Source organism: Anomaloglossus baeobatrachus, chromosome 2 (assembly GCF_048569485.1).
Source record: "Anomaloglossus baeobatrachus isolate aAnoBae1 chromosome 2, aAnoBae1.hap1, whole genome shotgun sequence".
In the NCBI taxonomy this organism is placed as follows: Eukaryota; Metazoa; Chordata; class Amphibia; order Anura; family Aromobatidae; genus Anomaloglossus; species Anomaloglossus baeobatrachus.
This window is the reverse complement of record NC_134354.1, coordinates 132949144-132971640: the sequence shown is the minus strand read 5'-3', so window position 1 is coordinate 132971640 and position 22497 is coordinate 132949144. Positions and strand designations below refer to the sequence as shown.

The following is a 22497-nucleotide window of genomic DNA, read 5'->3' as shown; positions in this document are numbered from 1 at the left end:
CGGAGTTGGCACTTGCGCATAGCGCTGATCTCCGGCGCCATGTTTCTGAAGCCCGCAGTAGCTAGTATTACCTGCAGCTACGATATCGTGCCGCCCCAGGACACCGTTACCGGGTCTCGCAGCACTGCCGTCATGGGGTCATGTGAGTCCATTGTCAACTTACCTCACCTGACCCCCGATGTCGCTGGCAGGCTGCTGTCTGCTTTTTCCTGTGGCGTCCCGGTGTCCTAGGCGGCTGCTGTGCTGTCACGGTGTCCTGGGGCGGCACGATATCGTAGCTGCAGGTAATACTAGCTACTGTGAGCTTCAGAAACATGGCGTTGTGATATAAGCGCTATGCGCAGGTGCCTACTCCGGTGCCATGTTTCTGAAGAGAGAAATTTGAATATAACCAGAGGTGAGGGAGGCACAGGGGATACACGTGCATAACCCGCCCAAACATTAGGAGAGAGGTGCACATGTCGATCAAAAAGTGCTTGATTTTTCAAACTTTAGGCAGTGAAATCCAACTTTATAAACACCCGAGCTGCCCACTAATGGTGTGTACACACTGTGCCTGATAGTGCCAGCACTGCACTGGCTGCACCTTATATAGGAAAATGCTGATGTTTGGTTCCCTTTGATGTGCAAAGGAAAGGATTGGATTAATCTTTGGGCTAAGACTGACTAGTGAGATTAGACCAACTGGTTGAGGAATGGTGGGCTCTGCTACCATCTCCCCACGGTGGATTAGTCAGACTCGCTCCCTTTTTAAAATATTTTTAAAATTCTCTTTAGTTCCCTTATTGGCCTTTGTTTACACTGCTGCAGCCATGACGCTTCTTACCTCCACAGTCTGGTGATTGTGTCATATTTGCACTACAGCCTATGACTCCCTGGCATCATTATTTTGGGACAAAATGTCATTTTTGCAGAGGTGTATATATTGCGGGACCACGGGAGATTTGGAAGTCCATTTTAATTGTTAAACTGTATAAACATTATTGTAGGGAACCTTTCAAGGGATTGTTCAGGACTTTAAAACTGAATATTTATCTTTGGGAAATGTTATCAGTATGAATTTGGTGGGGATATGATACCGGCACGCTCACCAATCGACTCATAACTGCTCTGTCAGCGGCTGCGGCAAAGCAAATTATGGATTAAAACACAAGTACTGCACTTTATCTCCTATTGTCCTGTATGACAGATCAGATTTCAGCTGGTTGATAGGAGTGTCTGACGATGATAAAGTCCCAGAAAACACCTTTAATCGTTAAGTTTTTATTGATAATTAAAACCTTTTATTTTCCACTTTTGCAGGAAGCTCAAAATTCCCACGTTTATTGGGTAAGTAACTCTTCCTGATCACTCAAGTAATAAAGCAAAGGCAAAGTTTGTAGGCTTCTGTAATTGTTGTTTTTTCCAAAGTTGCAGACAAATATATGTGGTAAAGCCACCATATTGTCCTCCCTGTGGTATAATAATTTCACCACCCTACTCTTACATATAGACAGTTTTATTACACCTGCAAATGACAGGACCTCAGTGCATTTACTTCCTGCGACTTGACATCATCCACACTTTCCCTAAGGCTGGAGTCACACTTGCGAGAGACTCGTGTGAGTCTCACATCGCATCACATGCAGGCCACACACACTCCTGACAGGAGCAGGTCAGCTGCATGTATTTCTATGCAGCTGAGATGCTCCTGTCAGGAGAGCTGCAGGCCATGTTGGGTGATGTGATGCAAGACTTGCACGAGTCTCTCACAAGTGTGACTCCGGCCTTAAGCCTCAGTCAGACTTTCCGTTTTTTTGTTTGTTTTTTTTTATTTAGCAACTTTATGCAATCTGTGTTGTTCACAGCTAGTACATGTATCGATAAAAGTTAATTGGCCAGTAACATGTCCCTTATTTTATTTATTTTATTTTTTTATTGTCTAAGTTCATGGACTACTAGTTGCTGAAAAAACTAAAAACATTTTGTTTTTCATCCGAGAAACTGATAAAGTGGATGGTAAAAGCTAACACTCTGATGCCTGAACGAGCCTGTAAAATCCATTGCTGGCGCTCCCTTCCCCAGAGCGAGCACTGCCTGAATTGAATCCTCAGTCCTGCATTGACTCTTCGCATTGTTAGTTTTGGCGTACTCTCATCCCTCTCTCCTGCCTGCAGCGGCCACTTTCTGTACACAAGATCACTGTGTAGTTGGTGGCAAATGCTGACCGAGAGGGATGAGAGTACACTGCTCTGGGCTAACGGGAAGTGCTGAGGATGCTAAATGGTGCACTGAGCAAATTGAGGGAAGCCACCCAGAAGATGAAATGATAGTTAAACCAATAATTTGGAGTTACTGAAACCATGGGATTTTGCAAAATTCACCTTTTCAGTTGTAAATGAAAAGTGTTATGTAACTGTAAGGCTGTGTGTCCACGAGACAACGTACCCGTGGACTTTGCCGCAGGTTTGTCCACAGATTTCCCACAGCTGCTCCCCAGAATCTGCAGCTATCCACTGCTGCGGGATTCGAGCATTTTTGTTGCGGTAAACCTGTGGAACAAGTGTGGAAATACCTGCGGACATCCCGCCCTGTATCTCAATAGTAGAAAGGCGGGACATCCGCAGATTATTCCGCATGAATAATTGACATGCAGTTACGCGTGGCTGCGGGAAATCCGCAGCATATACCGCAGCATGGACACAGCACTCCCCAAATCCCATAGGATTACATGAGGAGTGTCTGTACTTGCGTAAACTTGCGGACTTATCTGAAAAATCCAGATAAATCCACGGGTTTTCTGCAACAAAATCCGCGGGTACGTTGTCCCGTGGGCACATGGCCTAAAGCTCCAGAAGCAGATTGTGCACTGGGTTTCATCTCCCAGCTAACACGAAAGCTCCTATTGTTCTCAATAAGGTCAGCTCAGTGAGGCTTCTTGCTGGTTTTTGGATACAGTGCGCATGGCTCTATAGGCTGTTGGAGGATTTTCAGGAGTTGTTGGAGTGTGTAGTACAGAAATCTGTTCTTTCTTCGGCGCTCCATTGGGAGACCCAGACGATTGGGGTGTATAGCTACTGCCTCCGGAGGCCACACAAAGCATTACACTAAAAAGTGTAAGGCCCCTCCCCTTCTGGCTATACACCCCCCGTGGGAACACGGGATGCTCAGTTTTTCAAGCTTTGTGCGAAGGAGGTCAGACATCCACGCATAGCTCCACTGTTTAGTCAGCAGCAGCTGCTGACTATGTCGGATGGAAGAAAAGAGGGCCCATACTAGGGCCCCCAGCATGCTCCCTTCTCACCCCACTTTGTGTCGGCGGTGTTTGTTAAGGTTTAGGTACCCATTGCGGGTACGGAGGCTGGAGCCCACATGCTGCTTTCCTTCCCCATCCCACTGAAGGGCTCTGGGGAAGTGGGATCTTAACGGCCTCCAGACTCTGAGGCCGGGCTCCATCCACAGACCCGGAGATCCTGCTGGATACGGAGCTGAGTGCCGTCAGGGACATGGCCCTGCAACATTCAGGTACTCTGTGTCCCCGTACAGACAGGCACAGACACACGCCAGTGTTGCTGGGTGTTCTAGTGCGCCGGGGACACTAGCGCTGTGCGCATGGGTCTTAGTCACTACAGCTTTGCTGAGTGACTTTTCTGTGTTGGGAACTACCGCGCCGACCGCCCCTGGAGCGGCGGCGCAGCTGAGACTTGTAGTGCGCCGGGGACTCGCGCTGACCGCGCTTTTACGGCGGCAGCGCTCATAAATCTAGTCCCCGGCTTTTGCGGCCTAGCTCCGCTTCGTTCCCGCCCCCAACCCTGTCAATCACGGAAGGGGAGAGACGCTGTACAATAGTCAGCGCCGAGGGCTGGAGTCTTATTTACATACTCCAGCCCTCTCACTGGGCACAGTGGGACGCCAGTTTCCCGCTTTTTGTCTGCAGCACGCCCACGGCCCGCCCCTCTTCACAGGACGCTGGCAGCCATTCCTGCATGCAGTCTGAGCTAGAGAACGGACATAGCCCTGGGAGACCCAGACAAGGGATTCTGGCGACCACACACCCGCTGTTTAGCGGGCGGTAAGCAGCACAAAAGTGCTGACCCCACTAGTGCCACAGTGTTATTTAGTGTACTTTTTGTCTGTACCTATATATTGCACTGTACGGTCGCTTCTTGGCTTATACCCTATTGCTCTGAGGAGACAACAGCATGTCATCCGCAAAAAGCAAGGGTGCCAAGGCACAGGCTTTATATGCTGCCTGTACCGCATGTGGGGCTGATCTACCGGCAGGTTCCTCTGACCCCCATTGTGTGCAATGTTCGGTCCCTGTGCCACTTCGTCAGCCGGAGCCTATGGTGGTAGTGGCCCAGGCAGAGATGCCTGTGAACCCTGCCCCAGTGACGGGGACAGAGTTTGCAGTTTTTGCTGATAAGATGTCTGTGACTATGTCAAAAATTCTTGAAACTTTGCAGTCCAGGCCGGTCACTCTGACCATGGACACTGTTGATGCAATGTTCCCCGGTCCCCCTCAGTTGGAACTAGTCCAGGCTACAAGGGGGTCTCAGGCATCACAGGCTGACGGCTCTGACTCGGACGACAGTCCCAGGCAGCCTAAGCGAGCTCGCTGGGAAAGACCCTCGACGTCATCACACTGGTCAGGGTCTCAGCGAGAGGCTTCTCTGTATGATGAGGCAGAGGTAGCTGATCAGGAGTCTAATCCTGAGACCGCTCTCAATCTGGATACTCCTGATGGTGACGCTATGGTAAATGATCTTATAGCGGCCATCAATAGACTGTTGGATATTTCTCTCCCAGCCCCTTCAGCGGAGGAGGCAGCTGCACAGCAGGAGAAATTCCATTTCAGGTATCCCAAGCGTAAATTGAGTACTTTTCTAGACCACTCTGACTTCAGAGAAGCAGTCCAGAAACACCATACTCATCCAGACAAGCGTTTCTCCAAACGTCTTAAGGATACACGCTATCCCTTTCCCCCTGACGTGGTCAAACGCTGGACCCAGTGTCCAAAAGTGGACCCCCCAATCTCCAGGCTTGCGGCTAGGTCCATAGTTGCAGTGGAAGATGGGGCTTCACTAAAAGATGCCAATGACAGACAGATGGACCTTTGGTTGAAATCGGTCTATGAAGCTATCGGCGCGTCGTTTGCTCCAGCATTCGCGGCCGTGTGGGCACTCCAAGCTATTTCAGCTGGTCTGGAGCAGGTGGACTCTCTCATACGTCCATCAGTGCCGCAAGTGGCGTCCTTAACCTCGCAAATGTCTGCGTTTGCGACTTACGCTATCAATGCGGTCCTAGACTCCACGAGCCGTACCTCTATGGCGTCCGCCAACTCTGTGGTTTTGCGCAGAGCCTTGTGGTTAAAGGAATGGAAAGCAGATTCTGCTTCCAAAAAATGCTTAACCAGTTTACCATTATCTGGAGACAGACTGTTTGGTGAGCAATTAGCTGAAATCATTAAACAGTCGAAGGGTAAGGATTCTTCCTTACCCCAGCCCAGATCAAGCAAACCTCAACAGAGGAGAGGACAGTCGAGGTTTCGGTCCTTTCGAGGCTCGGGCAGGGCCCAATTCTCCTCGTCCAAGGGGACTCAGAAGGAGCAGAGGAGCTCAGATTCCTGGCGGGCTCACTCACGCCCAAAGAAAGCAACCGGAGGAACCGCTTCCAAGGCGGCTACCTCATGACTTTCGGCCTCCTCCCTCCGCATCATCGGTCGGTGGCAGACTCTCCCGCTTTTGCGACATTTGGCTGCCACATGTCAAGGACCGGTGGGTAACAGACGTTTTGTCCCACGGGTACAGGATAGAGTTCAGTTCTCGTCCTCCGCCTCGGTTCTTCAGAACTTCTCCACCTCCCGACCGAACCGATGCCCTTCTGCAAGCGGTATGCTCTCTAAGGGCAGAAGGAGTGGTGATCCCTGTTCCTCTTCAGGAACGAGGTCAAGGTTTTTACTCCAATCTGTTCTGGACCTAAAACTGCTCAACAAGCACGTAAAAACCAGGCGGTTCCGGATGGAATCCCTCCGCTCTGTCATTGCCTCAATGTCTCAAGGAGATTTTCTAGCGTCAATAGACAGGAAGCATGCCAACACAGCCTAAACGTTGCGCTGGAGACGCTCCAGACTTTTGGGTGGATCATCAACTTTTCAAAGTCAAACATGTCATCGACCCAATCACTGACATACCTTGGCATGGAGTTTCATACTCTCTCAGCGGTAGTGAAGCTTCCGCTGGACAAGCAGAGGTCGCTACAGTCAGGGGTGCAGTTTCTCCTTCAAGGTCAATCGCACCCCTTAAGACGCCTCATGCACTTCCTAGGGAAGATGGTGGCGACAATGGAAGCAGTTCCGTTTGCCCAGTTTCATCTGCGCCCACTTCAATGGGACATTCTCCGCCAATGGGACGGGAGGTCGACGTCCTTAGACAAGGAAGTCCTCCTCTCCCAGACAACCAAGGACTCGCTTCAGTGGTGGCTTCTTCCCACCTCATTGTCACGGGGAAGGTCCTTCCTACCCCCTTCCTGGGCGGTGGTCACGACAGACGCGAGTCTGTCGGGGTGGGGAGCAGTTTTTCTCCACCACAGGGCTCAGGGTACGTGGACTCAGCAGGAGGCCACTCTTCAGATCAATGTTCTGGAAATCAGGGCAGTGTATCTGGCCCTACTGGCCTTCCAACAGTGGCTGGAAGGAAAGCAGATCCGAATTCAGTCGGACAACTCAACAGCGGTGGCATACATCAACCACCAAGGCGGGACACGCAGTCGGCAAGCCTTCCAGGAAGTCCGGCGGATTCTGCTGTGGGTGGAGGCCACGGCCTCCACCATACCCGCAGTTCACATCCCGGGCGTAGAAAACTGGGAAGCAGACTTTCTCAGTCGCCAGGGGATGGATGCAGGGGAATGGTCCCTTCACCCGGACGTGTTTCAGGAAATCTGTCGCCGCTGGGGAATGCCGGACGTCGACCTAATGGCGTCTCGGCACAACAACAAGGTTCCGGCCTTCATGGCGCGGTCTCGCGATCTAAGAGCTCTGGCGGCAGACGCCTTAGTGCAGGATTGGTCGCAGTTCCAGCTGCCCTATGTGTTTCCACCTCTGGCACTCTTGCCCAGAGTGCTACGCAAGATCAGGTCCGATTGCCGCCGCGTCATACTCGTCGCCCCAGACTGGCCGAGGAGGTCGTGGTACCCGGATCTGTGGCATCTCACGGTCGGACAACCGTGGGCGCTGCCAGATCGACCAGACTTGCTGTCACAAGGGCCGTTTTTCCATCGGAATTCTTCGGCCCTGAACCTGACTGTGGCCATTGAGTCCTGGGTCCTAGCGTCTTCAGGATTATCTCAAGGTGTTGTTGCCACCATGAGACAAGCTAGGAAGCCCACGTCTGCTAAGATCTACCACAGGACGTGGAAGATATTCTTATCCTGGTGCTCTGCTCAGGGAGTGTCCCCCTGGCCATTTGCATTGCCTACGTTTCTTTCCTTCCTACAATCTGGGTTGGAAAAAGGTTTGTCGCTCGGCTCCCTTAAAGGGCAAGTCTCAGCGCTATCTGTATTTTTTCAAAAGCGTCTAGCACGACTTCCTCAGGTACGCACGTTCCTGCAGGGGGTTCGTCACATCGTCCCTCCGTACAAACGGCCGTTAGACCCATGGGATCTGAACAGGGTGCTAGTTGCTCTACAGAAGCCGCCCTTTGAGCCTCTGAGGGATGTTTCACTTTCTCGACTCTCACAGAAAGTGGCCTTTCTTCAGCGCTCTATTGGGAGACCCAGACGATTGGGGTATAGCTACTGCCCTCTGGAGGCCACACAAAGCACTACATCAAAAGTGCAAGGCCCCTCCCCCTCTGGCTATACCCCCCCCGTGATATCACGGGTTCTCCAGTTTTAGCTTTGTGTGCGAAGGAGGTCAGACATTCCATGCATAGCTCCACAGATTTTAGTCAGCAGTAGCTGCTGACTATTTCGGATGGAAGAAAAGAGGACACATATAGTGTCCCCAGCATGCTCCCTTCTCACCCCTGGATGGTGTTGTAAGGTTGAGGTACCTATTGCTGGTACAGGGCTGGAGCCTGACATGCTGTTTTCCTTCCACATCCCCTGGTAGGGCTCTGTGGAAGTGGGATCCTGCCGGCCTCTCAGCTCTGACGCCGGGCTCCATCCACAGACCCATTAGAACCTGATGGAGACGGAGCAGGAGTACGATCAGGGACACTGTGATGCGTCTGATGAGAGTGATCAGGAATCCATTCCTGGAACCCCTCTCAACCTGGATACCCCTGATGGGGACGCCATGGTAAACGACCTTATCTCAGCCATCAATAGGCTGTTGGATATTTCTCCCCCAGCCCCTTCAGCAGAAGAGGCGGCTGCGGAGCAGGAGAAGTTTCGTTTCCTTTATCCCAAGCGTAAATTGAGTGCTTTCTTGGATCACTCTGACTTCAGAGAGTCAATCCAGAAGCACGACGCTCACCCAGAAAGGCGTTTCTCTAAACGATCTAAAGATACGCGTTTCCCTTTCCCCCCTGAGGTGGTCAAGCGCTGGACCCAGTGTCCAAAGGTAGACCCCCCGATTTCCAAACTCGCAGCTAGGTCCATAGTTGCAGTGGAGGATGGCGCTTCACTTAAAGATGCCAATGACAGACAGATGGACCTTTGGTTAAAATCTGTCTATGAAGCTATCGGCGCGTCGTTTGCTCCGGCATTCGCAGCCGTATGGGCACTCCAGGCTATTTCAGCTGGCTTAGCAAAAGTGGATGCTATCATACATCCAGCAGTGCCGCAAGTGGCCCACCTTACCACGCAGATGTCGGCGTTTGCGTCTTACGCTATCAATGCGGTCCTAGAATCTACCAGTCGCACCTCAATGGCGTCCGCCAATTCGGTAGTTTTGCGCAGAGCCTTGTGGTTAAAGGACTGGAAAGCAGATGCTGGTTCCAAAAAATGTTTAACCAGTTTGCCTTTATCTAGAGATAGACTGTTTGGCGAGCCATTGGCTGATATCATTAAGCAGTCCAAGGGTAAAGACTCCTCTTTACCACAACCCAGAACAACCAAACCTCAGCAAAAAAAGTGGCAGCAGAGGTTTCAGTCCTTTCGAGGTTCGGGCAAGACACCATTTACCTCGTCCAAAGGGACTCAGAGGACGCAAAGAAACTCAGATTCGTGGCGGGCTCACACGCGCCCCAAGAAAGCAAATGGAGGTACCGCTTCCAAAGCGGCTACCTCATGACTTCCAGCCCCCTCCCTCCGCATCGCCGGTCGGGGGCAGGCTCTCCCGCTTTTCCGGCATTTGGATGTCACAGGTCAAAGACCGGTGGGTGACGGACATTTTGTCTCGCGGGTACAGAATCGAGTTCAATTCTCGTCCTCCAGCTCGGTTCTTCAGAACCTCCCCACATCCAGACCGAGCAGATGCTCTGCTGCAGGCGGTGGACTCCCTAAGAGCGGAAGGAGTGGTGATCCCAGTCCCTCCTCAGGAACAAGGGCAAGGGTTTTACTTCAATCTCTTTGTGGTTCCAAAAAAGGACGGCTCATTCCGTCCTGTTCTGGACCTAAAACGGCTCAACAAACATGTGCACGCCAGGAAGTTCCGGATGGAAACCCTGCGTTCTGTCATTGCCTCAATGTCCAGAGGAGACTTCCTTGCCTCAATAGACATCAAAGATGCTTATCTCCACGTGCCAATTGCTACAGAACATCAACGTTTTCTACGTTTTGTGATAGGAGACGACCATTTTCAGTTCGTAGCTCTGCCATTTGGTCTGGCGACAGCCCCACGGGTCTTCACCAAGGTCATGGCGGCGGTGGTAGCAGTCTTGCACTCTCAGGGACACTCGGTGATCCCTTACCTAGACGATTTATTGGTCAAAGCTCCCTCTCAAGAGGCATGTCAGCACAGCCTGAATGCTACGCTGGAGACCCTACAGTCTTTCGGATGGATCATCAACTTTCCAAAGTCGATCCTATCACAGACTCAATCACTAACGTATCTTGGCATGGAGTTTCATACTCTAGCAGCGATAGTGAAGCTTCCGCTGAACAAGCAGCGGTCACTACAGACAGGGGTGCAATCTCTACTGCAGGGCCAGTTGCATCCCTTGCGGCGCCTCATGCATTTCCTAGGGAAGATGGTGGCAGCCATGGAAGCAGTTCCCTTTGCGCAGTTTCATCTGCGCCCACTTCAATGGGACATTCTCCGCCAATGGGACGGGAAGTCAACGTCCCTGGACAGGAAAGTCTCGCTTTCCCAGACGGCCAAGGACTCCCTACAATGGTGGCTCCTTCCCACCTCATTGTCTCAGGGAAGATCCTTCCTGCCCCCATCCTGGGCAGTAGTCACGACAGATGCGAGTCTGTCAGGGTGGGGAGCAGTATTTCTCCACCACAGGGCTCAGGGGACGTGGACTCCGCAGGAGTCCACCCTTCAGATCAATGTTCTGGAGATCAGGGCAGTGTATCTTGCTCTACTGGCCTTCCAACAGTGGCTGGAAGGAAAGCAGATCCGAATCCAATCGGACAACTCCACAGCGGTGGCATACATCAACCACCAAGGAGGGACGCGCAGTCGGCAAGCCTTCCAAGAAGTCCGGCGCATTCTAACGTGGGTGGAGGACAGAGCATCCACCATATCCGCGGTTCACATCCCAGGCGTAGAAAACTGGGAAGCAGACTTCCTCAGTCGCCAGGGCATGGACGCAGGGGAATGGTCCCTTCACCCGGACGTGTTTCAGGAAATCTGTCGCCGCTGGGGAGTGCAGGACGTCGACCTAATGGCATCCCGGCACAACAACAAGGTCCCGGCATTCATGGCGAGGTCGCGCGATCAAAGAGCTCTGGCGGCAGACGCCTTGGTTCAAGATTGGTCGCAGTTTCAGCTCCCATACGTGTTTCCGCCTCTGGCGCTCTTGCCCAGAGTGCTACGCAAGATCAGATCCGAGTGCAGCCGCATCATACTCGTCGCTCCAGACTGGCCGAGGAGGTCGTGGTATCCGGATCTGTGGCATCTCACGATCGGTCGACCGTGGTCACTGCCAGACCGACCAGACTTACTGTCCCAAGGGCCGTTTTTCCATCAGAATTCTGCGGCCCTGAACCTGACTGTGTGGCCATTGAGTCCTGGATCCTAGCATCTGCAGGATTATCTCAAGGAGTCGTTGCCACAATGAGACAAGCTAGAAAGTCGAATTCGGCTAAGATCTACCACAGAACGTGGAAGATTTTCTTATCCTGGTGCTCTGCGCATGGAGTGTCTCCCTGGCCATTTGCATTGCCCAAGTTTCTTTCCTTCCTGCAATCGGGGTTGGAAAAGGGCTTGTCGCTCAGCTCCCTTAAAGGGCAAGTTTCGGCACTATCCGTGTTTTTTCAGAAGCGTCTAGCACGTCTTTCTAAGGTGCGCACGTTCCTGCAGGGGGTCTGTCATATTGTGCCCCCGTACAAGCGGCCGTTAGATCCATGGGATCTGAACAGGGTACTAGTTGCTCTCCAGAAGCCGCCCTTCGAGCCTCTGAAGGAAGTTTCTTTTTCTCGGCTGTCACAGAAAGTGGCGTTTCTTGTTGCGATCACATCGCTTCGGCGAGTGTCTGAGCTGGCAGCTCTGTCATCCAAGGCTCCCTTCCTGGTGTTCCACCAGGACAAGGTAGTGCTGCGCCCTATTCCGGAGTTTCTCCCTAAGGTCGTATCCTCTTTTCATCTTAATCAGGATATATCCTTGCCTTCTTTTTGTCCTCATCCGGTTCACCGGTATGAAAAGGACTTACGTTTGCTAGATCTGGTGAGAGCACTCAGAATCTACATTTCCCGCACGGCGCCCATGCGCCGTGCCGATGCACTTTTTGTCCTTGTCGCTGGTCCGCGCAAGGGGTTGCAGGCTTCTAAAGCCACCCTGGCTCGATGGATCAAAGAACCAATTCTAGAGGCCTACCGTTCTGCGGGGCTTCCGGTTCCTTCAGGGCTAAAAGCCCACTCAACCAGAGCCGTGGGTGCGTCCTGGGCATTACGTCACCAGGCTTCGGCTCAACAGGTGTGCCAGGCAGCTACCTGGTCCAGTCTGCACACTTTCACCAAGCATTATCAGGTGCATACCTATGCTTCGGCGGATGCCAGCTTAGGTAGAAGAGTCCTGCAGGCGGCAGTGACACCCCCGTAGGGGAGGGCTGTTTTGCAGCTCTAACATGAGGTATTTCTTTACCCACCCAGGGACAGCTTTTGGACGTCCCAATCGTCTGGGTCTCCCAATAGAGCGCTGAAGAAGAAGGGAATTTTGTTACTTACCGTAAATTCCTTTTCTTCTAGCTCTTATTGGGAGACCCAGCACCCGCCCTGTTGTCCTTCGGGATGTTTTTTTGTTGTTTGCGGGTACACATGTTGTTCATGTTGAACGGTTTTTCAGTTCTCCGATGTTATTCGGAGTTAATTTGTTTAAACCAGTTATTGGCTTCCTCCTTCTTGCTTTGGCACTAAAACTGGAGAACCCGTGATATCACGGGGGGGGTATAGCCAGAGGGGGAGGGGCCTTGCACTTTTGATGTAGTGCTTTGTGTGGCCTCCAGAGGGCAGTAGCTATACCCCAATCGTCTGGGTCTCCCAATAAGAGCTAGAAGAAAAGGAATTTACGGTAAGTAACAAAATTCCCTTCTTCTGGTGGCGGTCACGTCTCTTCGGAGGGTGTCCGAACTGGCAGCGCTGTCAGCTAAAGCCCCCTTCCTGGTTTTTCACCAGGACAAGGTAGTGCTGCGCCCGATCCCGGAGTTTCTCCCTAAGGTGGTATCCTCCTTTCATCTCAATCAGGATATCTCCTTACCTTCTCTTTGTACTCATCCAGTTCATCAGTATGAAAAGGATTTGCATTTGTTAGATCTGGGGAGAGCACTCAGAATCTACATTTCCCGCACGGCGCCCCTGCGCCGCTCGGATGCACTCTTTGTCCTTGTCGCCGGTCAGCGCAAAGGGTCGCAGGCTTCCAAATCCACCCTGGCTCGATGGATCAAGGAACCAATCCTTGAAGCCTACCGTTCTGCCGGGCTTCCGGTTCCTTCAGGGCTGAAGGCCCATTCTACCAGAGCCGTGGGTGCGTCCTGGGCATTACGACACCAGGCTACGGCTCAACAGGTGTGCCAGGCAGCTACCTGGTCGAGTCTGCACACTTTCACCAAACATTATCAGGTGCATACCTATGCTTCGGCGGACGCCAGCCTAGGTAGAAGAGTCCTGCAGGCGGCGGTTGCCTCCTCGTAGGGAAGGGCTGTTTTTGCAGCTCTAACATGAGGTATTAATTTACCCACCCAGGGACTGCTTTTGGACGTCCCAATCGTCTGGGTCTCCCAATGGAGCGCCGAAGAAGAAGGGAATTTTGTTACTTACCGTAAATTCCTTTTCTTCTAGCTCCAATTGGGAGACCCAGCACCCGCCCTGTTTCCTTCGGGATTTTTGTTTTTTTCGGGTACACATGTTGTTCATGTTGAACGGTTTTCAGTTCTCCGATGTTCTTCGGATTGAATTTGTTTAAACCAGTTATTGGCTTTCCTCCTTCTTGCTTTGGCACTAAAACTGAGCATCCCGTGTTCCCACGGGGGGTGTATAGCCAGAAGGGGAGGGGCCTTACACTTTTTAGTGTAATGCTTTGTGTGGCCTCCGGAGGCAGTAGCTATACACCCCAATCGTCTGGGTCTCCCAATTGGAGCTAGAAGAAAAGGAATTTACGGTAAGTAACAAAATTCCCTTCTTTTGTAGCTTTAGAAGGAGGGTTTTGCTAATAAACTAGCAGTATTGCCCTGCTACATACTACGTTTCATTTATAACTGGAGCAACACTCATCACCATAATATTAAAACATGTCAAGGATTGAGAGATATTACACAGAAGCAGGAGAACTTGTAAAGATTAGGCGTCTGAGCAACATGGTAAAGACAAAATTGTAATCTCTAGAGGATTGGTGCAGAGCATCTTCAGAACTGCACATCTTGTAGAGGAGTTCCCTATCTACATGTGTTGGTAAATACCAAAATGTCCAAGGAAGGACAATTGGTGAACCAGCAGCAATGTCAAAGAGTAGCTGGTCTGATCTATCACACAGAAGAACTAGGGCATGTCCGCATGCTGCATCTTTGTGGTGACCACAATAGTGCGCTTTTTTGCCCCAAAGAAACGCTGCAAAACGCATCTAAAAAAACCGCATTTTTATCCAATGAGTTTTTTTACGTGAAATCTATTGGCTGGAAGGGCTCAAAAATCACAATGTTACAATGTGGAACCTTGCTATTAACTCTTCATGAATGGACTGGAAGTACAGTGGTACCTCGCTTAACGAGTAACCCAGTTAACGAGAATTTCGCTTAACAAGCAAAGCTTTCTGTAAATTTGTAACTCTGTTTACGAGAAAGCTTTGCTGTACGAGCAAAATACTCACCGCACACACTTCCGGTTCCGTACATCCACAGCGCTCTGACCCGCACTTGCAGTTCACACAAACACACACAAGCACGCACACACATACAGTATTATGCTCACCTTACCTTCCGTTCCACCGCCGGCCTCATGGTTCTTGTAGTCCGCCGGTACATCGCGACAAGGGAGGAATCCTCGCGGCGAACTACAAGATCCAGGAGGCCGGCGATAGAACAGAAAGTAAGGTGAGCATAATATATGTACCTTCCGTTCCGTCGCCGGCCGGGTCCTGTAGTTCGCCGGTATAGGCTGTGCATCAGCAACCATAGCGACGAAGCAGGAACTTCCTCTGTCACCGCTACTCAAAGGCAGCACGCTGGCCAATCAGAGGCAAGTGGCTTCTGCCTTTTGACGTCAGTGCTTTGGGTGCGGAAGTTCCTCCCTCGTCGTTATGGTTACCACATACACAGCCCGTACTAGCGAACATCAAGTCCTGGGAGACCAGCGATGGAACAGAAGGTAAGGTGAGCATAATGTGTGCGTGCTTGTGTGTTTGTGGGTGTTTGCATGTGTGGAATGGCACAATAGGGGACCAGGATGGGACATATAACAAGTTGTGGAACAAATTGTCTGCATTGCAATGATTTCCTATGGGAAATCTTGCTTTGCTGAACGAGTAACTTACGGATTGTTCTCATTTACCAAGGTTCCACTGTACACGTCTGAAAACAGTCCCATTGGCCAGTGTGAAAAAAATGTGTGTGTGTGTGTGTGTGTGTGTGTGTGTGTGTGTGTACAGTATGTCCACCCATATCCTGTCCACCGCCATAAACTTGAGAACGGCGGCAGCTATAGGCATAGAAGTGGTGTCTAGGTATAGTAAAGTAGCCATGCGCTACGCAATGAAACCACCTATAGCGCCACCTGGTGGAAAACAACGGAGTTGGCATTTTTATCTTGAAAACGATAGCAATAAAAAAAGTGAATTACAAAGTTGTAGGGCATCATCAATTCAATTGGAATTGACACCGTGCATACAGAAATGTTATGATATGAAACCCATGATCCCCCAAAACATTGAATGCTGGTCACGCATATGGCGCTCATTTAACTTTGATGCTCAAAGTGGTCACCGTCAGCTGCAATGCACATCTGGACTCTGGACAGCATACTGTATCTTGCTGCACATTGTGCAATATGGTAGGTGACACGTTTGCACAAGCATCTGTGATACGTCGTCGTACGTCCTGCAATGTTGGTGGAGGGGTCGCATACACCTGCTGTTTGATGTGATCTCACAGAAAGAAGTCCAATGGAGTCAGGTCAGGTGAGCGTGGAGGCCAGTCCATGCAGCCACCATACCCAATGACTTGTAGGAAGATCTCCTGAGGCATCGCCTTACGTCCGCAGCCTTGTGAGTTTTACACATTCTAATCATAGCATTTCCGTATGTAAGGTGTCGATTCGTATTGAATGGATGATGCCCTACAACTTTGTAATTCACTTTATTATAATTATTATAATAATTTATTTTTATTTATTTTTTGTAAAGGGACTGTCACCAGGTGTTTGCCAGCTAATCTGAGAGCAGCATAAAGTAGGGGCAGAGATCCTGATTCCAGTGATGTGTCACTTACTGGGCTGCTTAGTGTAGCTTTTATAAAATCACTGTTTATTTAGCAGTAGATTATCATTAGAGGACTACTTGGTTTGCTGCCAGGTTTTCCAGCATATTCATAAGCTCTGTATAACTGCTAGATCTGCCGCAGAGAAAACATTGATTTTATCAAAATGACAGCAAACATCTCAGTAAGTGACACATCGCTGGAATCCGGGTCTCGCTCACTCCCAAAAACCTGGTGACCGATTCTCTTTAAAATATTGAATGTGAAAAAAGAAATACCTGGCACACAAGTCTCATTTAAACTAAAGGTCATTTTCTGATGGCTTCCCTTAACTGGCATCAAGACATTAGTAGCAAATTAATTTATCCCAGGGTTCCTTTAGAAGTCTCCTGGAGTAAATGCCTTAATGGTGGAAATAAGTTTTTAGAGTGCAATATTAGCGAATTAAATATCCTAGATGGTATGGTGGAGGAAATAATTATTTGATCCCTGGCTGATTTTGTAAATTTGCCCACTGACAAAGACATGAACAGTCTATAATTTTAAGGGTAGGATAATTTTAACTTGGAGAATATAAAAAATAAAATCCAGAAAATCACATTGTATAAATTTATTTGCATTTTGCAGAGAGAAGCATTTGATCCCTCTGCCAAACCAGACTTAAAATACTTGGTGGAAAAACCCTTGTTGGCAAGCACAGCAGTCAGATGTTTTTTGTGGCTGATGAGGTTTGCACACATGTCAGGAGGATTTTTGGTCCACTCCTCTTTGCAGATCATCTCTAAATCATTAAGATTTTGAGGCTGTTGCTTGGCAACTCGGAGCTTGAGCTCCCTCCATAAGTGTTTTTTTTTTTGTTTTTTTTTTTGTTTTTTTTATGGGATTAAGGTCTGGAGACTGGCTAAGCCACTCCATGATCTTAATGTGCTTCTTTTTGAGCCACTGCTTTGTAGCTTTGACTGTATGTTTTGGGTAATTGTCATGCTGGAAGACCCAGTCACGACCCATTTTTAATGTCCTGGCAGAGGGAAGGAGGTTGTCACTTAGGATTTTACAGTACATGGCTCCATCCATTATCCCATTGATGCGGTGAAGTAGTCCTGTGCCCTTAGCAGAGAAACACTCCCCAAAACATGTTTCCACCTCCATGCTTGACAGTGGGAACGGTGGTCTTTGGATCATAGGCAGCATTTCTCTTCCTCCAAACACTGCGAGTTAAGGCCTTCTTCACCTTCTCCCAATCACTCTCAAAATCATCCAGATGTTCATTGGCAAACTTCAGGCCTGCACATGTGCCTTGTTGAGCAGTGGGACTTTACGGACACTGCAGGATTTTCATCCAATACGACGTAATGTCCCAGCTGCCTTGAGATGATAACCAGTTCCCCCCCCCAGTGTAGATTTCGGCTGTTCTCTCGCCTTCCTCATGATCCTGGATACCCCATGAGGTGAGATGTTGCATTGAGCCCCAGATCCATGTCGATTGACATTCATTTTGTATTTCTTCCTTTACTATTGCACCAACAGTTGTCTCCTTCTCACCCAGCGTCTTATTTATGGTTTTGTAGCCTATTCCAGCCTTGTGCAGGTCTATGATCTTGTACCTGACATCCTTAGAAAGCTCTTTGGTTTTGCCCATGTTGTAGAGGTTATGACTGATTCAGGTAACGAGTTGATTAGGAGCGTCTAGGTGGTCTGTAGGCGCCAGAACTCTAAATGGTTGTTACCGGATCAAATACTTTTCTTCATCGTTCCTTTGGGAGACCCAGACTATGGGTGTTTGTGTGTCCTCCGGAGGCAAAAGCTAAAGTACTACACTTAAAAGTGTAGCTCCTCCCTCTGAGCTTATACACCCCCTGGTAGCCAGTCCTAGCCAGTTTATCGCTTTGTGTTCAGGAGGCATACATCCACACATGCATTCTCATCTGGTTGTTTGACTTTTGGAAAGAGTTTGAAGAAAAGCGGGTCCATGTCTGGACTCCCGGCATGTCCCTTCTCACCCCACTGTGTCGGCGGTGTTGTTAAGGTTGATTTACAAGGCTGAAGTTTTACATGCCGCGCTCCTTCACCATCCCTTCTGGGCTCTGGCTTGAAGTGGGAGCCAGCACGGTCTCCATGCCTGGCAGGAGTCTGGTCTCCATCCACAGCCCCTTGAGGATTCTGTTGGACCGGAGCACTCATCCCCAGGGACATGGCCCTGCGTCTCAGCAGCTAAGTACCTGAGACGTTTATGTTGGGGGTCCCGGTTCTTTATTGTAAGGGGAGAGTATGCTGTATGTAATTGTTTTTAACTTTTCCGGCGGGTTCTCTAGCTTTTGCCTGAGAACCGCGCCGATGGTGCCTGCTTGTCGGCCTCGCCGCTTAAATTTAGGCCCCGGCTTCACCGGAGGCCTAGTTTCGTTTTCCTGCCCTCGCATGTCACTCATGCAGAGGGACAGGTTCGGCTCCTCCCGGCGGCCGTTCTACACAGGGGAGGGACACTGCTGGGGCGTCCCTCCTTCCCGGCAGGTCTCTATAGCCCTCCAGCCCTCCAGTTCCCGCTCTTTTATAGGAACGCCCCTAGTCCCGCCCCCTCCATTTCTCAGGCAGAGTTCACTCTGCTCTGGGACATCCTGCATTCTGCATCTCTGCTGAGGTGTTGCGCTCTGGGGGACCGGGCTTCGGGATCTGGAGGGCACACAACACCTCGCTCAGCGGTCTGGTAAGCCACAGCCGGTCTCTGGTTGTGGACCTCTGTATATTCTCCCTGGGGTTCATTCTCTGCAAAGCCCTCACACAAGGAGCAAGGCTCCAAAGCTTTATTCTGCATGCATTGCATGTAAGCTCCTGCTGCCTGAGTCGAGCATTTATCCACACTGTGATGGTTGCTCTAACTTGGCGGTGCCACAGCCTGGAGTCTCACCCCAGTGGTCTCTCAGGCTGCTGCTGCACCTGTGATTGAACCCCCGGCCTGGGTAGAGTCCTTTTCTAGGTCCATATCCCAGTCATTTGCTGAGTCCATGGGACTTTTGTCCAGGACTTTGATGAATATGCATCAGCCCCCCTCTCAGGGTGCCTCTAATACTCTTGACAGAGGACTCCTATGTATCCCATCGATTTCTCTGAGGGTGACTCAGATCTTAGTGATTTGATTGCTTCTATTAATTCTGTGCTGGATCTCAATCCGCCAGTATCAGAGGAGCAACTCTTTGGCAGAAAAACATCAGTTTACCTCGCCTAAGAGAGTGAAGAGTGTGTTCTTTAACCACTCTAGTTTTCAGACCGCTGTGACCAAACCCAGGGCCTGCCCTGACAAACGCTTTCCAAAGCGTGGTTCTGATGACCGGTTTCCATTTCCACCTGAGGTGGTCAAGGAGTGGTCTCACTCCCCAAAGGTAGACCCTCCGGTGTCTAGGCTATCAGCCCGGACCGTTGTCGGTGGCTGACGGCACCTCACTTCAGGATTCCACTGACCGTCAGATTGACCTTCTGGCCAAATCTGTGTATGAAGCTGCGGGGGCCGCGTTTTCTCCGACTTTTGCAGCAGTGTGGGCTCTCAAAGCCATCTCTGCTTCTCTAGAGGAGATGCATTCCCTCACCAAGGAATCTATGCCTGAGATGGTTACCTTAACTGCTCAGGCTTCAGCCTTTTCATCTTATGCCATGTCTGCCATGCTAGAGGCTGCTCACCGCACTGCGGTGGCTTCAGCTAATTCGAGAGTGGAAGGCAGATGCTTCGTCCAAGAAGTTTCTTGCTGGGCTCCCTTTTGCTGGTTCACGGCTGTTTGGTGAACAGCTGGATGAAATCATTAAAGAAGCTACTGGCGGGAAGAGTACTTCCATGCCACAAACTAAGACCAGGAAACCCGCCCAGGGTAGGAATCAATCGAGGTTTCGTTCCTTTCGTTCCTCCAACTGGTCATCCTCTAAGCCTTCCGCCTCGTCCGCTAACTCAGCCAAGGATCAGAAATCCAACTGGCGCCCAAAAGCGTGTCCGCAGAAGACCGCAGGAGGTTCTGCCACTAAGGCAGCTTCCTCATGACTCTCGGCCCGCTCCAGCCACGTCCTTAGTCGGTGGCAGGCTCTCCCACTTTGGCGCCGCTTGGTTAAAGCAGGTCTCCGATCAGTGGGTGAGAGACATCATATCTCACGGCTACAGGATAGAATTCTCTTCCAGCCCTCCAAACAGATTTTTTCTCTCAACTCCCCCCTGCTCCAAAGCCGCCGCCTTCTCGCAGGCTGTGGCGTCCTTGCAGGCAAACGGAGTGATTGTCCCAGTTCCCGCTCAGGAACGGTTCAGAGGTTTTTACTCAAATCTCTTCTTAGTTCCAAAAAAGGACGGTACCCTCCGGCCCATCCTGGATCTCAAGCTTCTCAACAAGCATGTCCGGGTGCGGCATTTTCGCATGGAGTCTCTGCGATCAGTCATTGCCTCTATGACCCAAGGGGAGTTCCTGGCGTCCATCGACATCAGAGATGCCTATCTACATGTGCCAATCGCAGTGTCACATCAGCGTTGGTTACGTTTTGCGATAGGAGAGGATCATTTCCAATTCGTGGCTCTCCCCTTCGGGTTAGCCACGGCGATTGCGACAGTGATTGCGGTCCTGCACCTCCAGGGGTTAGCAGTGCTTCCTTATCTGGACGACCTTCTGGTCAAGGGTCCATCCAGCGCAGACTGTCAGCGGAGTGTTTCGCTCTCTCTCGCCACCCTAGCCCAATTCGGGTGGATTGTCAATCTTCCCAAATCCACTCTGACTCCGACCCAGAGTCTCCCGTACCTAGGGATGCATTCCGAGACTTTGCCGGCACTTGTGAAGTTGCCCTTAATCAAACAGCAGTCTCTCCGGCTAGTGGTGCGCTCTCTCCTGAGGCCCCGCCGTTATTCCCTCAGGCGCCTGATGCAGGTGCTTGGTCAAATGGTGGCTTCCATGGAGGCGGTTCCCTTTGCCCAGTTCCATCTGCGTCCTCTGCAGCTGGACATTCTCCGCTGTTGGGACAAGCGGCCTTCCTCCTTACAGAAGTTAGTGGCTCTGTCGCCACACGGACCAGGAGCTCTCTTCAGTGGTGGCTTCGACCCCTCTCCCTGTCCCAAGGGCGCTCCTTCCTGGCTCCGTCCTGGGTGATTCTCACCACGGATGCCAGCCTATCTGGCTGGGGAGCGGTACATCTCCACCACAGAGCTCAGGGCACTTGGACTCTGTCCGAGTCAGCCCTTTCAGTCAATGTGCTGGAAACCAGAGCTGTGCTTCTAGCTCTCCTAGCCTTTCACCACCTGTTGGCAGGCACATTCGAGTCCAGTCAGACAACGCGACAGCGGTTGCCTACATCAATCACCAAGGCGGGACACGCAGCCGCCTAGCAATGTTGGAGGTCCAACGCATTCTTCAATGGGCGGAGGACTCAAAGTCCACCATATCCGCAGTCCACATCCCTGGCGTAGAAAACTGGGAGGCAGATTATCTCAGCCGTCAATCAGTGGACGGTGACGAGTGGTCTCTGCACCCGGCAGTGTTTCAGTCAATCTGCCGCAAGTGGGGCACTCCGGACGTGGACCTAATGGCATCCCGTCACAACAACAAGGTTCCGGTTTACGTGGCTCGCTCCCACGATCCTCAGGCCTTCGCCGCGGACGCTCTGGTTCAAGACTGGTCCCAGTTTCGTCTGTCCTACGTGTTTCCCCCTCTAGCTCTCTTGCCCAGAGTCCTGCGCAAGATCAGAATGGAGGGCCGTCGAGTCATCCTCATTGCACCGGACTGGCCCAGGCGAGCTTGGTATCCGGACCTGCTCCAACTGTCCATGGAGATGCCGTGGCATCTTCCGGACCGTCCAGACCTGCTCTCGCAAGGTCCGTTTTTCCGCCCGCATTCTGCGGCACTCAAATTGAAAGCGTGGCTCTTGAGTCCTGGATTTTGTCGGCTTCTGGTATTCCTCCTGAAGTCATCTCCACTATGACTCGGGCCCGTAAGTCTTCCTCCGTCAAGATCTATCACAGGACTTGGAAAATTTTCCTGTCCTGGTGTCGCTCTTCCGGCCATTCTCCTTGGCCATTTTCGTTGCCGACCCTTCTGTCTTTTTTAGTCCGGTCTGCAGCTAGGACTGTCCCTCAACTCTCTCAAGGGACAAGTCTCAGCTCTATCAGTGCTGTTCCAGCGGCGTCTCGCCCGGCTGGCTCAGATCCGCACCTTCATGCAAGGTGCGTCTCACATCATTCCGCCTTATCGGCGGCCCTTGGAACCTTGGGACCTTAACTTGGTCCTCACGGTATTGCAGAAACCCCCCTTTGAGCCTCTTAGGGAGGTTTCTTTGTATCGTCTTTCTCAAAAGGTGGCCTTTCTAGTTGCCATAACTTCTCTCAGGAGAGTCTCTGATTTGGCTGCGCTCTCCTCGGAGTCACCTTTTTTGGTTTTTCACCAAGACAAGGTAGTTCTCCGTCCGACCCCGGACTTTCTTCCTAAGGTGGTCTCTCCCTTCCACCTTAACCAGGATATTTCCTTGCCTTCCTTCTGTCCAGCCCCTGTTCATC

General features: G+C 51.0%; 1 protein-coding gene across 1 annotated transcript in view; it reads left to right on the top strand.

The window, feature by feature from the left end:
- POLDIP2 (DNA polymerase delta interacting protein 2) overlaps positions 1-22497 on the top strand; it is a 49055-nt gene that overhangs the window by 20438 nt on the left and 6120 nt on the right. The window contains exons 8-9 of the mRNA XM_075333448.1: positions 1303-1329; positions 1417-1457. Coding sequence (XP_075189563.1) covers positions 1303-1329; positions 1417-1457 — 68 coding nt within the window. The remainder of the gene's footprint in view (positions 1-1302; positions 1330-1416; positions 1458-22497) is intronic.